General features: G+C 58.5%; 1 protein-coding gene across 8 annotated transcripts in view; it reads left to right on the forward strand.

The window, feature by feature from the left end:
• HMCN2 (hemicentin 2) overlaps nt 1-15,818 on the forward strand; it is a 147,624-nt gene that overhangs the window by 102,056 nt on the left and 29,750 nt on the right. For 6 of the 8 annotated variants that reach the window (XM_072778330.1, XM_072778333.1, XM_072778335.1 and 3 more), the window contains exons 57-76: nt 433-529; nt 1,269-1,430; nt 1,589-1,702; nt 2,648-2,850; nt 3,539-3,620; nt 4,290-4,421; nt 6,739-6,882; nt 6,969-7,128; nt 7,213-7,337; nt 7,768-7,951; nt 9,219-9,316; nt 9,834-10,100; nt 10,845-11,026; nt 11,442-11,523; nt 11,614-11,750; nt 12,327-12,468; nt 12,554-12,698; nt 13,436-13,563; nt 14,165-14,321; nt 15,040-15,161. In XM_072778330.1, coding sequence (XP_072634431.1) covers nt 433-529; nt 1,269-1,430; nt 1,589-1,702; nt 2,648-2,850; nt 3,539-3,620; nt 4,290-4,421; nt 6,739-6,882; nt 6,969-7,128; nt 7,213-7,337; nt 7,768-7,951; nt 9,219-9,316; nt 9,834-10,100; nt 10,845-11,026; nt 11,442-11,523; nt 11,614-11,750; nt 12,327-12,468; nt 12,554-12,698; nt 13,436-13,563; nt 14,165-14,321; nt 15,040-15,161 — 2,863 coding nt within the window. The remainder of the gene's footprint in view (nt 1-432; nt 530-1,268; nt 1,431-1,588; nt 1,703-2,647; nt 2,851-3,538; nt 3,621-4,289; nt 4,422-6,738; nt 6,883-6,968; nt 7,129-7,212; nt 7,338-7,767; nt 7,952-9,218; nt 9,317-9,833; nt 10,101-10,844; nt 11,027-11,441; nt 11,524-11,613; nt 11,751-12,326; nt 12,469-12,553; nt 12,699-13,435; nt 13,564-14,164; nt 14,322-15,039; nt 15,162-15,818) is intronic. The other 2 variants (XM_072778331.1, XM_072778334.1) reach the window with 1 other exon arrangement.

The raw sequence follows: 15,818 nt of genomic DNA on the forward strand, positions 1-15,818 counted from the left end.
ATCTGTGCCAGATGAGGCTTTTTGCCCAAAAACATGTGGGGGCACCCGGGATTTAATTTGGCCCACTAGATAATCTTATGTGAGCAGATTGCTGGCAGTTCAGGGCTACCGGCCCTGAAAGGGGTGCATGGCCACCGGGAGCCCAGCACGGCACCAACCAGCCCTACTTGGGGCTGGGGGGAGACTGCTGCCACCATATAGTTTGCTACAGGGAATCATCGAGCATCAACCTCACACTGTGCCCCGAATGTCACAAAGAGCCCTTGATGGATGGGGCGGGGGGGTTGGCTGTCAGTGGAGCCCCCTGAATGCTGCTCCACACAGGCAGAGACGCAGGCCTTCTAAGGGCAGGAGCCCTCGCAGTACTTTCTGGGGGAGCCCAGAGCCAGCAGGCCTGTGGTGTCTCCGGGCACCTTCTCCCTGCACCCACAGGTTTCCACTGCCGAGGTGGCTGATGCCGCCAGCTACATGTGTGTGGCCGAGAACCCGGCGGGCTCCTCCGAGAAGCTCTTCACCCTCAGGGTACAAGGTGAGCTGGGCTGAGTGAGCAGCGGTGCCTGCGGGTTCCCAGCTGAGGGCTGGTGCTCTGGGCTGGCTGTGGCCCGTTCCCAGGGTTAACCTTGTGGGCAGTCATGGCACCTCTTCCCACCCGGAGGGGCACAGCCTCGTTGCTCCCAGTGTGCTGGGCTCTGGGCCTGGGCTCAGAGTGTAAGGATCCCAGCTGGCGCCAGCCACATCATGGGACAGAGAGGGGACCCTGATCACTGCGGGGCCAACCCCAGATGATTTTAAGCAGCATTGGAGGCTGCCAGAGAAAGCTTCCTCTGAGGCCTTACAGAACCATTATTGAGACTTACTCTATACTTTCCCCAGAATGACCTTCTAGCAGAGCTAGGAAACCAGCCCAAATTTACAGCTCAGAGAGGTCACCCACTAGGGGGTTTCAATCTCATTGGCCATGAGCTGTGGCCTCAGGGACAGAGGGATGACAAGGGATCCCCTTGCGGAGCCCCCAAGGTCTAGGACCAGAGTCTGAATTGATAGTTGAGCTCTGCTGCCAACCAGCTGGGTGGTTTTGGAGAAGTGACTCTCCCTCTCTGATCTCTGAGCCCTGTGTTCTCTTCTGTGAGGTACATATGACAAATAGGGGCTGTCACGTGGCCTTGTATGAAAGTGCACCAAGGTGAGGCACTGGGAGCTCCTAATCTCGGCCCCCTGCCAGGATGTGTTCTCATGTGTCATCTTCCTCCCGGTGGCTGTGGGGACAGCCCCCCCACAAATCACAGGTCCGAACTTGGAGCAGGTCACTGCCATCGTCAACAGCAGTGTCTCCCTGTCCTGTGACGTCCACGCTCACCCGAGTCCTGAGGTCACATGGTACCGGGACAGCCAGGCCCTCTCCCTGGGAAAAGAGGTCTTCCTCCTGCCTGGTGGGTAAACAGAGGCTTGGAGCCCACCCCAAGGCTACGGGGGGCGTCAGAGTTGCTTCCTCCAACCTGGGAGCAGACGGAGGTTCTGGGAAAGCTTAAGGGTCTTGGGCCTGGGGCCTCAGGCCTGTTTGCTGCTGCAAGGGGCTGGCTCCCCGCAGGTACCCACACACTGCAGCTGGCCCGGGCACAGCCGTCAGATTCCGGGATGTATGCGTGTGAGGCCCTCAATGCCGCCGGCCGAGACCAGAAGCTGGTGCAGCTTAGTGTGCTGGGTATGTCCTGGGTGTGCCCCCCAAACTGCACTGTCCCCCCACTCCTCCAGGGAGCCCTCAGCCCCATACCCTGAGGCAGCACAGCTAGGAGAGGGGCAGCCAGGACACCCACACCCTCTGGGCAGCATGGTGGGTAAGATCCTGGTCTGAAGAGTTGGACACATTGGGTTTGAGACTCAGCCATGCGCTTATTTGCTCTGTGACCTTGGACGAGTCACCCTCCCTCTCAGGGCCTCAGGCCTCCCACTGGTAAGGTGATGGTTGACATAAGGATTAAATGATGGTATATGAGTTCTTACCCCATACCTGGCACAGGGTGCTCTCCGAAATCAAGGAGGGGACAGTGGGACAGCCACAGGAGCTGGCCCAGGCAGGAAAGGCCCTTCCCAAGCCTGACTGATCAGAGGTTCTCGGTGTGGAGCCTGTTTCAGGGCTCCTGGTCTTCAGAATCCGCTTGGGGAAAAGCTGGCCCAAGATATCATGAGCCAGGGCTGACTGGAAAGTTCCTTTTAGCCCTAGGTCTAGTTGATAAATTTGCGCTTATTCACCCACTGGGTGAGTGCCAGACAGTGTGCCAGGGCTCACAGCCCAGGGTGGGGGCTTCTATACTGTTTGCCAGAGGGACATGGACTATGGAGATCCCTCAGGAGGGGTCTAACTAGCCAGGGCCTACCCTGTGTAGGAAGGAGTCCAGGAGGACCATCAGAACATCTCCCCATCTAGGAGGCTGAGGCCCAGAGAGGGCAGGAGGCTTTTCCCAAGTCACCCAGCAGGTCCTTGGCATGCTGACCTGAACTCTGTTCCTCCAACTCCCTGGGTCTGTGCCATCCCTGGGGTGGGCCCCACTGTGACCCCATGGGCCTCCATCAGCTGTTACCTTGGGCTGGAACCAGGGAGGACACTGGGCAGGCTGCTTTGTCTCACTCTGCTTACTTGCTATCCCAGTTCCCCCCACCTTCAGGCAGCCTCCCAGCAGCCCCCACGATGTGATCTTGGTCCGGGCTGGGGACAAAGCAGTCCTGAACTGTGAGACAGACTCTCTCCCTGAGCCGACTGTGACCTGGCACAAGGATGGGCAGCCCCTGGTCCTGGCACAGCGTACCCAGGCCCTGCAGGATGGGCAGAGGCTGGAGATCCGGGACACCCAGGTGAGCAGCCCCATGGTACGGGCAGCTGTGGGGGCTGTGGGTCCTGGTCCTGGTCCTGGTGAGCCTGGGAGATGGGGCTGGGTGGCTGTGTGGCAGGGCGTGGGGCTCCAGCTTTGTCAGCCTCACACCGAGCTGGTTAGCAGCCTCCGGGGCGGGAGACATGAGAAGAGCACAGGGCTCCAGATCTGGTTCTGGACTGACCTTGAGCACATCCATTCCCTATCACATGGGAATGTGTTTTCCTGGGATCTGGAAGCCTTTTCCTGGCCCCTCTAGCTATGACTCTGGGGTTTGTTCTGCCCACCCTCCCTGGTGTGGATTAGACACTCACAAGTGTCTGCTGGATGAATATCTGCTGCTCCTCTGGGAAACCGCACTAGGCTCCCCTCTCCTGGCCCAGCTCCATCCCCACAGAGAGGGACTTTCTCCTCCAGGCCTGGCTGGCATGCAGGCCCAGGGGAGGGTGGGGGTCCGGAACCTGCACACTCACCTTCTAACAGCCTTCCTGCTTCTCGAAGCTCTTGAGGGAAGGCTGGGGGTCCTATCTCCTCTGGCTTCCCAGGCAGGACCAGCATATTTGGGGAGTCCCTTCTCCGGAAAGTTCTGTGGCCTGGGTGTTTTGGGGGAGCCCTAGGTACACCCATCCCAGCGCCATGTGTACCATCACCATGTGCTCTCTTTGTCCTAGGTGTTGGATAAAGGTTTATACAGCTGTAAAGTCAGAAATACAGCTGGGGAAGCCATGCGGACATTTGTCCTCACTGTCCAGGGTAAGCTGGGGACCAGCCTTCTCCTGATGGTTATGTTGACGAGCAATGGGAAGCAGGAAGGTCTGGTCCCTGAGGACAGAGATGGTTCATCCTGAGCACAGTCATTTTTGTTCCACTGGTTGTGGTTGCCTGGCATGCGTGACCCCATCCTGGCTGAGCAGGAGAGAGTGTTGGGATTGATTAGTGATGTCTGCCCTGGCATAAGTTAAGAACTACTGGTACATTAGCCATGCACTCACCATCCTTGGGCTGAGTAGACCCCTCTGGACTCTGCTTTAAAAATATTTTGGGGATGTCTGGGTGGCTCAGTGCCTAAGCATCTGCCTTAGGCTTAGGGAGTGATCCCGGGGTCCCAGGATTGAGTCCCACATTGGGCTCCCTGCATGGAGCTTGCTTCTCCCTCTTCCTGTGTCTCCACCTCTCTCTGTGTGTCTCTCACGAATAAATAAAATTTTAAAAAATAAATAAATAAAAATATTTTGAAATAGACAGTTGCACGTTCTATTTACACCTGTGACTAAAACAACCTAGATCTCTACCAGTGGCAAAGCGTAAACTGTCACCTGCTAACCAGAAGGAAGAGCCAGTTGGGTGTCCCTAATCTGCCCAAGTGTAAGGAAGGGGACCGCAGAGTCTTAGGACTGTGTCAATGTGGCTTCTCTCCTGCAGTGCCCCCAACATTTGAGAATCCCGAGACAGAGAGAGTGAGCCAGGTGGCTGGGAGCCCCCTGGTCCTGAGCTGTGATGTGACTGGGGTCCCTGCACCTGCTGTGACCTGGCTGAAGGACAGAATGCCTGTTGGTGAGTGCATCTCATCCTTTCAGTGCCAAATATTCCTGCCTGTGGTGACACAGCAATGAAAGCTGGAGAGTTGTTGGTTGTTGCCATTTTTGTCAAAATTGAAGAGGGCAGTATCCTGTCTGTCACACCCTCTGTCTTCAACCCTATTGGCCCTTGAAATCCCAATGCTGAGAATTGTTCCCATGGGAACTTGAAGGCTCCCTGTGTTTGTGGCCACCATCAGCCACCCCCCTGAGATGGAGGCAGGGTGGGTGCTGAAGGCCCAGCTGGCCTGACCCTGGGCTTGGCATTGGCCCCTCCAGCCCAGCTGCTGGTCACCTCCCAATCCAGGCCTCTGTCTTGTCTGGCTCTCTTCCTCTCCTCCCACCCCAGGGTCTCAGCAGAACCCTCCTCTTATTGGCTGGTAAATACCTCTGGGGCCGTTAGCTCTCTCTGCCCGTGGCCTTCCCCATTGTGGCCACCACTGTCCCCTGCCCCATGAGGACAGCGGCCCCCACACAAGTCCTGGGCCCACTCTGAGCTGCCAGGGCAGTGTCCACACAGGGAGGAAGGGATCTCAGAGGGCGGCTCTGAGGGGGTCACTTGTCTGTTGAAATCCTTCGGGCCATAGTCCTTAGAACCACAGCCCAGAGGCTCTGCAGGGCCCGGCCAGCCTACCTCCCGCTGCCCCACACTGGGCTCCAAACAGAGCCAGCCGCTGCCAGTTGATCCCACATGCCCTTCTGTGTCTCTGTCTCTGTCTCTGTCTCTATCTCTGTCTCTCTCTCTCTCTCTCTCTCCCTCCTCCCAGTCCCCCTCCCTCTCTTGAAAACAGCTTTATCAAAATTTATATACCATACAATTTACCCATTTAAAGCCCATCATTCCATTATTTTTACTATATTCACGGACCATCCCCACAATCAATTTTAGAATATTTTTATTACCCAAAGGCCACCCTTTACCTGTTACCTTGTACCCCCCACTGCCCCTCACACCTGACACCAACCCCAGCCCCAGGCAGCCGCTGACCTGTTTTCTGACTCTAGAGACTTGCCTGTTCTGGGCATTTCACAAAAGTGGAATCATATGATATGTGGCCTTTTGTGACTTGCTTCTCTGCTCCAGCGTCACCGTGTTTCAAGGTCCATCCCCATTGTAGGGTGTATCCGTTCTACTTTCCTTCTTTTAAGTGAAATTACATTTTCTTCACTCTTTTTAAAGCTGACTGGTCCACCATGTGGCTACATCATATTTTTTTATCTGTTCATCAGTTGGTGGACATCTGGGTTGTTTCCACCTTTGGGCTGAGGCGATTAGCGTGGGAGGTTCCAGTACGTGTGTTTGGTGGTGTATGCTCTCCTTTCTTTAAGGATTACAGTGGGGTGTGGAGCCCCTCTGAGGCCTGTTCTCTACCTCCTTTCTCGACACACACTCTTTCTTCCCCAAAATACCTACCCCAACCCGCTGAGTACTTCTACTGGCTGGTTGACACCCACTCAGTTCAGCTGAGACCTGCCTCTTCTAAAGACTTGCCTGACCCCTCCGGGCTCCATCAGGGGCTTCACGGGACTGCTCACACAGGATCACCCGTGTCTCACTGTCTCCGATGCACTTCTGCCCCTTGAGGCCAAGGGCTGTGTTTTACTCGGCTTCGAACCCCAAGCTCACAGCTGGACATACAATAGCTGCTCCGTGGATTTCAAGTTAGAGACTGGCTATTCCAGTGAGGACTTGGGGGAGGCAGGCCAGCCTGGGCTCAGGCAGAGATGCAGCTGGAGGGAATGGGGGGCGGGGAGGGCTGGTCCAGGCTGGGGTGGCCGTGTGCAGCCTGAGCAGAGGCCCCGGGGCAGCCCTCCCAGACCCTCATGGGGACCAGGAAGTGGCCAGTGGGTGGCTGGTTCACCCAGATTGGAAGCCTTGGTGGGTGGGGGTGGGCAAGGTGGAGCCAGAGCAAAGGTGGGAGGTGAGGAGGGCCTGAGGGTCTGCAGAAGAGGAGCCAGTCCTGGACACCACGGGGAGTGGGGCATCTTGGCAAGAAATGTCCCCAGTGGAAGAAGATGGGGAAGGGCTGTAAGGCATTGTAAGAGCAATGAGAGAGACCCAGCCGAGGAAGGTCATGATGTAGCCAGCAAGGGACCCTGTCCCCGTCTGGGCCTCAGTTTCCCCGTGAGCACAAGAGGAGGGTGGGTGATGCCAAGATTCCTGGGTCTTGTGCGTGTGGGGGATGGGCACCCGCTCAGGGAGTCATGTGACTTTGTTGTCAGGTGCCCAGTGGTGGCGCTTGGGGCAGTAGGTCTGTGCAGGTGAGGGCCTGGCACATCCCTCCATCCCACAGAGAGCAGCGTGGTGCACGGTGTGGTCTCCCGGGGGGGCCGCCTCCAGCTGAGTCGCTTACAGCCCGCCCAGGCTGGCACCTACACGTGCGTGGCCGAGAACACCCAGGCCGAGGCCCGCAAGGACTTCGTGGTGGCTGTGCTGGGTATGTCTGCCCCCTCCACCCGCAGTGTCTCACCCCCTTGGCACCCCATGCCATTGCCCTGGGCCTCACCACAGCCCCTGCCACAGTGGCCCCCCGGATCCGGAGCTTGGGCGCCACACAGGAGCACAGTGTCCTGGAGGGGCAGGAGGTGCGGCTGGACTGCGAGGCAGACGGGCAGCCACCGCCGGACGTGACCTGGCTGAAGGACGGTGGCCCGCTGGACCAGGGCGTGGGCCCCCACCTCCGGTAAGGCCTGGCCTATGCCCCGAGGCCCCCAGGCAGCACCCCAGACCCTCACGTGCCGGCTCCTGGCTCTCCGTCCCCGTGCAGGTTCTACCTGGATGGCAGCGCCCTGGTGCTGAAGGGCCTGAAGGCTCAGGACTCGGGCGCCTACACCTGCGTGGCCCACAACGCGGCCGGGGAGGACGCCAGGCTGCACACAGTGAGCGTGCTGGGTGAGCGGCTGAGGGCTGAGGCCAGGCGGGAGCTCTGCTATCCCGGGGCTGCGGCAGCCTGGCCCGTCGTGGGGCCTCCAATGGAGGGTGATACCGGGGCCAGGATGCGGAAGACCTGGTTCAAGCCCCGGCCGTGCCCACACCGTGAGCTGGGCCACCATCTGACCTCCCTGGGCCTCTGCAACCCGTTCTGGGACTAGAGACACAAGCACTGCAGCCTGGGGGTGTGATGGGAGAGCTGGGGAATGGGGGAGATGCAAATAGAGCCTTCGGGTGAGGGGTGCCCCCACATGGTGGGCTTCATCCGCACCTGGTGTGGATGTGGCTCCTGCTGTTTCCTGGAATCTACCTGAGAGGAGCCCATCTCCCCCGCCCAAACCCCCTCCCTCAACCCTCTCACCAGCCCCTTTATCTCTCTGCCCACCCCCAGTTCCTCCCACCATCGAGCAGTGGGCAGAGAGCTCAGGGACCCTGGTGAGCAGGCCCGGGGAGCTGGTGACCATGGCGTGCCCCGTCCGGGGCTCCGCACCCATCCGTGTGAGCTGGCTCAAGGATGGCTTACCCCTTCCGCTCTCCCAGCGCACCCACCTCCACAGCTCTGGCCGTACCCTCAGGTAGGGGAGAGGCTCCCCGGCCCCTGGGCCAGCGGGTCCCACACCCACTCTGCAGGCAGCTTGGGTTTCAGAATACATCTGAATGGTCTTCAAATAAAAATAATATATACATACAGAGGCTTATGATGGGCAGCATGAGGGCCTCCCACCCCCAAATAGAGCTCCGGAGATGAAAGAGGCCTCTGCCATCAGGCTCTTACAGCCTGGGGAGGGAGGCACAGATCCAGGTGGTGAAATCTGGTTGTATCCAACTCAGCCTGCCTTGGGGTGGAGGAAATCAGAGAAGGCTTCCTGGAAGAAGGTTTCTGAAGCAAATCGTCATGCATTCTTCCACACTTAGAGAGTGCTGCAGTTGCAGGCACTGGGATAGAGCAGTGAGCAAAATAACGCCCCTGCCCTGCAGCTGCTTGGTCAGGGGAGGAGAATGGCAATTCAACAGAGATAGCAGAGGAAGGTCGCCAGGGATACGTGCTCTGTAGAACAAAGTCGAGTGAAGAATAAATGAGAGGTCCCAGGGGAGGCTAGTATTTTAGGCTGGTCAGTGATAGACACTCAGATAAGGTGACATTTGTGTAGAGGCAGAAGGAGGCTTCTCCACTTGGGAGTTGAGGGATTGTTGGCAAATAGGTGGGGTTGGAAACCAGGACTGGCTGCAGCCCCCCGAGTATGAGTGTGGCCTGCAGCCCCTGCGGCCGGTGTTAGGATGAGTCTAAGGTCCCAGGAAGGAGGAGCAGGCGCAGGGTTGGGACGGTTTAGGAGGCACTCCAGGAAAGCGTGCTGTCCCGGGAGCCAAGTGGAACATGTTTCAAGGTCACTGGGGACATTGACAAGACTCGCTCAGGAGGTATGGTCAGGGCCAGAGGGATTTCGAGAGAAAGTGGGGGACACAGACAGGCAGGGCAGGACGACTCTGGCGAGTCCCAAAGGTTAAAAGGAATGGTGTAGAAGAGGGATAGGGGCAAGCAGGTGTCCCATTCCTTGGGTGCAACAGCACAGCCTGCAGAATTGGGAAAGCAGGAAATCTGGCCTCAGAGGGTGGTGGGTCAGAGAAGGCACGAGGGGCCAGGAAGTCTGAGTCTAGGGTTTACTCTGGGGGCACCAGGGAACCAGGAGAGGGGTTTAGGCAGAGGCCAGGCCTGTTCAGGTGTAAGTTTCCAAGCCGCCTAGCTGGCAGGTAAACCCCTGGGGGGCAGGAAAGGAGAGGGACCGTTTCCATGGAGCTCCCCCCCTGCCGTCTTTTCCCCTCCATCCTTCTCGAGGGGTTCAGGATTTCCCAGGTGCAGTTGGCAGATTCTGGCATCTTCACCTGTGTGGCTGCAAGCCCGGCTGGCGTGACCGACAGAAATTTCACCTTGCAGGTGCACGGTACGGACAGGGGGTGAGGGGAGGGGGGTGAAGGAGGTGGGCAGGGGTGTGGGGGAGATTAAATGCGTCCTCAGGCCCTTATACGCAAACACAGAGACTCGGTCTTTGGTTCATTTGGTTGCTCATTCATTCATCTCACAAGCAGCCGTTTGACCCCGTGGTGTGCCAGAGCCTTACCAGGCCGGGACACAGCAATGAGCAGGGGTGGTCTCTGCCACCCAGAGGTCAGTGCAGGAAACAGCTCTGTAAAGAGGCAGTCACAGTTCCAGGCAGCTAGTGACACCAGGGGAAGGACGGGGGGCTGTGGGAGCACAGAAGAGAGCTCCTCAATTGGCCTGGGGATTCAGGGAAGGCTTCCTGGAGGAGGTGAGGTCTGAGCTGAGGACTGGAGATGAGAAGGAATTGTCCAGGAGAAGGGCGTCCTGACCCATGTAGGAACAGCCTGTGTGAAGGTCCAAGGGTGAGGGCCACCTGGCGTGGATGAAAGGACTCATGTCCACCCCTTTTCCCTGCACAGTGCCCCCTGTCCTGGAGCCAGTGGAGGTCCAGAATGACGTGGCGGTGGTCCGTGGCTCCTCGGTGGTCCTTCCCTGTGAAGCCCGGGGAAGCCCCCTGCCCCTAGTGTCGTGGATGAAGGATGGGGAGCCCCTGTTGCCCCAGAGCCTGGAACAGGGGCCCAGCCTGCTGCTGGAGACAGCAGGAGCTGGTGATGCGGGGACCTACTCCTGCGTGGCCGTGAGCGAGGCGGGGGAAGCCAGGAGGCACTTTCAACTGACAGTGATGGGTGAGCCATCTGCCCCCAGTGCCAGCTTCTCTGGGCCTGGGGGCAGGGTGGGCCTCTGGGGGTGATGGAGCAGGTGGTGAGGAGGTGAGCCCCCCTTCTGCCCTTGGATCTCCCCAGGGGCTGCTGCCTGGGTGCCAGGTTTGGAGGAAAGGTAGACTCATGGGATGCTGGCCTTGCCACCCTTCATTCTCCTGGGGCTGTCCCTCTTTAGCTTTGTCCCCCAAACCTTGCAAAGCAGGGACAAAGGAGCTTCTGAAATCTGGAGACAGAGCCCTAAGTCTCATGCACAAGATTTTGCAAATTTTGTGCCATATTGGAAAGTCTTGTGTCAGCTGCATCCTCCATACTGTGTGCTTGCTGGTTTTATTTATTTTATTTTTAATTTAATTTAATTTATTCGTGAGAGACACAAAGAGAGAGAGGCAGACACAGGCAGAGGGAGAAGCAGGCTCCCTGTGGGGGGCACGATGCAGGACTTGATCCCAGGACCCCGGGATCACACCCTGAGCTGAAGGCAGACGCTCAACCACTGAGCCACCCAGGTGCCCCTGCTTGCTGGTTTTAAAGCACAAATAATTGGCCCGGGCAAACTGGCCCATGGTTTCTAGGGTTCTTAGGATCGTCCCCCACATCTGTGGCCCCATCTGCAGCCAGCATCTGGATGATGGGGGGTTGGAGCTGAACCTCCGCTTCCAGTGCTCTGGGTGCAGCCGCCGTGGCTGACCCCAGACGGGTGTCTTGCAGATCCCCCCTACATCGAGGACTCAGGCCAGCCTGCAGAGCTGCTGCTGACCCCCGGCACCCCCTTGGAGCTCCACTGTGAAGCCCGGGGCAACCCCCCACCCAACATCACCTGGCACAAGGACGGGCAGGGCCTGGGCAGGCCTCGGGATGGCAACAGAGTGCTCCGGGTAGAGAGCGTGCAGGTGCTGCCGTGGGATGAGGCAGGGCAAGAGGGGAGGACGGGGAGGAGCAGGACCTAGGAGTTAGGCCGAGCTCCTCCTTTGAGGGGTGAGCCCATGGAGACCACCCACCTGGGCCATGCCCTCAAGAGCTCCCAGCCAGGTCAGAAGCCAGTAACTCCCAGCCCAACCAGAGGAGGGCCGGTGCCATCCATCCAGGAGTTCTTCCTGGAGGAGGCAGTTTTCTCCCGAGCCATATAGCAAGGGTGAAGCGGAGATAGAGAAACATCCCAGAGAGGGGAGTGACTGGGAAGGCAGGATGGCAGGCTTGGCCGGCCTGAGTCTGAATCCCGAGTCCTTGGTGGTGTAGGAAGCAATCCAGATCGGGAGGCGGACAGGCTGGGGCCAGAGGCCCTTGCTCACCTTGCTCCTTCCCCAGGTGGGCGATGCCGGGCTGTACACTTGCCTGGCCCAGAGCCCTGCTGGCGAAGCCGAGAAGAGCTTCCGGGTCAGGGTTCAAGGTAGGGGGCGCCGGGTGGAGGCAGGAGAGGGAGGCAGGATGGTCTGCAGGGGCAGGTCCATCTCTCATGCCCCCTCTGCTGCTCACCCAGGCCCCCCACATGTTATTGGGCCCCGGGGCCCCCGCTCTGTGGTTGGCCTGGCTCCAGGGCAGCTGGTTCTGGAGTGCTCGGTGGAGGCGGAGCCCGCACCTCAGATTGAATGGCACCGGGACGGCGTCCTGCTGCAGGTGGGTACGAGGCTGGGGAGCCAGGGGCAGCACCTTGCACGCCAGTCGGGCCCAGACCCTGCAGACTAGATCTCGGGTGCTGAGGGGCTGCCCCGTGCCAGCACTTCACACCCCTCCTCTCCCGGAGTCCTGCGCTCCCGTTTTTATTACCATCCCCATATTATGGATGGGGACACGGAGGCAAGGGTAGGATTTACACCCTGGGCTCCTGAGGCATATCTGCATGTTTCCCATTATGCCGTCGAGCTACACATAGTGACTGTGTGACCTGGGGCTAGTTACTAAGGTTCTCTGTGCACCCCACCCAAGATGGGAACCAAGGGATTGTAGGTCTTCTGGAAGCTCCAGCTCCTGATCCAAGCCTGAGTCTCCTCTGCAACATCCCCGACAGGCAGAGCCCAGGGCCAGGAGGCTCATTCCCTCCCACAGGAGGCTGTTTCCCCCAGAGGGGTGTCCGTTGGGCACCTGTAGGCCAGCCCATCCCACCAGTTCCTTGGTCTCCTTGCCCCGTGCCCGGGGGCTGACCTGCCCTGGCCCAGCACTAACGAGGCTCTCTTCATCCTGGGGACCTCTTAGGCGGATGCCCACACCCAGTTCCCAGAGCAGGGCAGGTTCCTCCAGCTGCAGGCCCTCAGCACGGCCGATGGGGGCAACTACAGCTGCACGGCCCAGAATGCCGCGGGCAGCACCAGCGTGGCCTTCCACGTGGAGATCCACAGTGAGTGGGCCTCACCCCACCCCACGCTGGCCCTTCGTAGAGCCCCAGGCTCCCAGTACCCACTCCCTGTGTGCCCCTCCCCCAGTGGTGCCCACCATCCAGCCAGGACCACCCACGGTGAACGCCTCCATCAACCAGACGGCCCTGCTGCCCTGCCAGGTGGATGGTGCTCCCCCACCCCTCGTGAGCTGGCGGAAGGATGGAGCCACCCTGGATCCCAGTAGCCCCAGGTGGGAGCTGGGAGAGGAGGGTCTTAGGTGCTGGTTCTAAGCAGAAACCGCCTGGGCAGCTGGAACAGAAAGCTGGCTGCCTTGCCAGCACGTGGGTCTTCTCAGAACCCAAGGAACAGGCTTGTCCAGTCAAGAACCTTGGGGGGCTGTCTGTCTATCTGGTCTTGGCTCTTGGTTACTAATCTTTGTTTCTGGGGGTGGGTATTCATGCCTCTCTCTCAGACCAATTTTCTACACCTTTCTCTACAAAAATAGCAGAAACAGCCCCCCCAGGCTCCCCTGACCCCAAGTTATAGCTTCTCAGTTTGTACAACCTGCAGAGTCTAGAGAACTGCCTGAGGATCCCAGTTCCCAGGGTAGAGTATTCCACTGGCCCAGCCTGGGTCCAGCTCATCCCCAGTCCAGCTGGCTGGGGTACAGGACATGGTCCTGGGAAGGTGCAGTCCTCAGATCTGGGGCACATGCTCAGAAAAGGTGCTTCCTGGATGCTGCTGCCTGCTGACTCTTAGGGAGAAGCTGGGCCCAGGTGGGAGCATGGGAGACCCCCCGATGCCACCATGGCTGTGACCCCCTCTGACCTTGGCTTCATGGATGAAGTACTCCAGAGTTGGCACTTTCTTGCTGGGGAAGCCAAGGGCAGAGGGGAGGGTCTTGCTGGAGACACCACCAGGGCCCAGCCCCTGGAAGGGTGTGCCTAGTGGGCTGGCCTCCACGGCAACCCCCTCCCTCCCTTCCAGGCTGCAGGTTCTGCCCGAGGGTTCCCTGAGGATCCAGCCGGTCCTTGCCCAGGACGCTGGCCACTACCTCTGCCTCGCATCCAACTCTGCAGGCTCTGATCGGCAAGGCCGTGACCTCCAGGTCTTCGGTAGGTGGACTAGGGAAGGCCTGTTCCTTGCCTTCAGCAGCCATCTCCAATCTGGGCTGGTCCTGCTCGGCTTCTAGGTTCATCCTGTCAGGAGCCAAGAGCAATGGCCTCTAAATGGTTTTGACAGTGAAGCCTATGAGTGAAACTTTTGAACATACTCAAAAGATACATATTTATTTTATGCATATAGTACTCAATACTCAATTGTACTCTCAATACTCTACTATTGTACCAAATATGCACAGATCTAAAACGTTTGAAAGGATAAGATTCAGAATCACTGTACCAGACGCTCTAATCTGCTCTCTTCTCTCCAACGGATCCCCTTGGTGGGGGCCACTCTGCCGGGTGCTGGCCTCGGGCAGGGCTGAGGAGGAGTGGGACGCTGAGGGCCACATTCAGAGAAGTGGTTAGGGGGCCGACAACCTGGGGGGTGAGCAAAGGTCCCATCACCCCAGATTTGGGAGCCTGCTGGAAGATTCCTGCAGAGTGCCTCCTGCCTCTCCCCGGCCCGCAGAGGATGGGTCGATGGTGGTGGAAATACCCTCTTCCCCTGCCTCCATCCTGCCCCCCTGTCTCCTTAAAACTACTCTCTCCCCAGAGCCTCCAGCCATCACCCCTAGCCCCTCCAACCTGACCCTGACTGCCCACACCCCTGCCTCGCTGCCCTGTGAGGCCAGAGGCTCCCCCAAGCCCCAGGTGGTCTGGTGGAAGGATGGACAGAAGCTGGACTTCCATCTGCAGCGGGGTGCTTACCGGTACTGAACTGGGCATCGGGGTGGCATCATGAGGTGCTGGGGGTGGGGAAGGGTGTGCCCATTTCACGGTGGGGAGCCTGGTCAGAAACAAGGCAGGGAGGCACTTGGGTTCTCAACAAAGCCAGCACTGGGATCTGTGTCCTGACCTCAGGCATCTAGGAGGATTGTCACACTGAGATGCCTGACAAGGGGGTTTTAACTATTACAGCTGCTGGGGCCTACCAGTGATCGATACCTGGAGGCCTGAGTTCGGCTGGGCCTGGCAACTTGTCTCCCTGTTTCTCAAATGCAGCTGATCATGAAAAGATCAGCACCTTAAAGGTGTCAGTTCACCAATTATTTCGCCAGATATTTGTTGTGTCAGGTGCCAGGCCACCATGGAGCTTTTGTCTAAAGCAGGTGCTCAAGCAACATGAGTCATTCTGATAAGAGGTTTTGATTTGGTCGCTATTACGCGAGTTGTCAGAGCTGGTGATTGGAAAACATACGGGGATGAGAAACACAGAACAACACAGAATCACAGCCAGTGCTTGAAGAGTAGAAACTTCTAGAAGAAATTTCTAGATTCTGGGCTGGGGAGCAGATACCAGAGGAGAAATTAGTCATGAGACACCCAGTCCCCTGTATCCAGGTTGCTGGGCAGGCAGGTGGCAGCTGGCTGAGCTCGGGTCAGCCAGGCCAGTTGCTTAGCAGCCAACCATCTGTCTGTCCATCCCAGGCTCCTGCCCTCCAACGCCCTGCTCCTGACAGCTCCCAGCCCCCAGGACTCAGCCCAGTTTGAGTGCGTGGTGAGCAATGAGGTGGGCGAGGCCCGCAGGCTCTACCAGGTGACCATTCATGGTGAGTAGGAGCAGGAAGGGGGAGAAGATAGGATGGGGGCATCGCCTGCATCACCTCATCCCACCCACCCCCACACTGACGCAGCCCCCCATGCCAGCATTCTTCCTGGCACGTAGGAGCTCTCAGGAGAGGCCTCTTTTCAATCCAGATTGTTCTAAACCCCAATCTGACCTGTCATCACCCTGGTGAAAAGTCCTCCCTCCATGGCTGCCCACTGCCCTCAGGATAGAATACAAGGTGTTACCTGGGTCCACATGGCCCTGTGCATGCTGATGCAGCCACCACCACCACCACCACCACCACCAGGCTCAGCTCACCCCATGGCTTGCCTCACTCTCCAATCATGCTGCTCAACTTTTAGTTCCTCACCTCAGGGCCTTTGCATATGCTGTTCCCTCTGCTCTGAACACTTCCCTTTGTGCTTCACCGAGTCGACCCTTGCTTTTCCTTCAGATCTCAGGTTAAATGGCATGTCCCCTGGAGGCCTTCTGTGGCCTCCCAACTCTGAGCTCCCACCAGGCTCCCTTCTCTTGTGAAGTACTCCAGAGAGATGTAGCTGGTATCTCTATACAAAGCGGTTCAGGGGCCCCTGGGTGGCTCAGCGGTTGAGCATCTGCCTTTGGCTCAGGACGTGATCCAGGGTCCTGGGATCGAGTC

The sequence above is a fragment of the Canis lupus genome, chromosome 16, assembly GCF_048164855.1.
Source record: "Canis lupus baileyi chromosome 16, mCanLup2.hap1, whole genome shotgun sequence".
Taxonomy (NCBI): domain Eukaryota; kingdom Metazoa; phylum Chordata; class Mammalia; order Carnivora; family Canidae; genus Canis; species Canis lupus.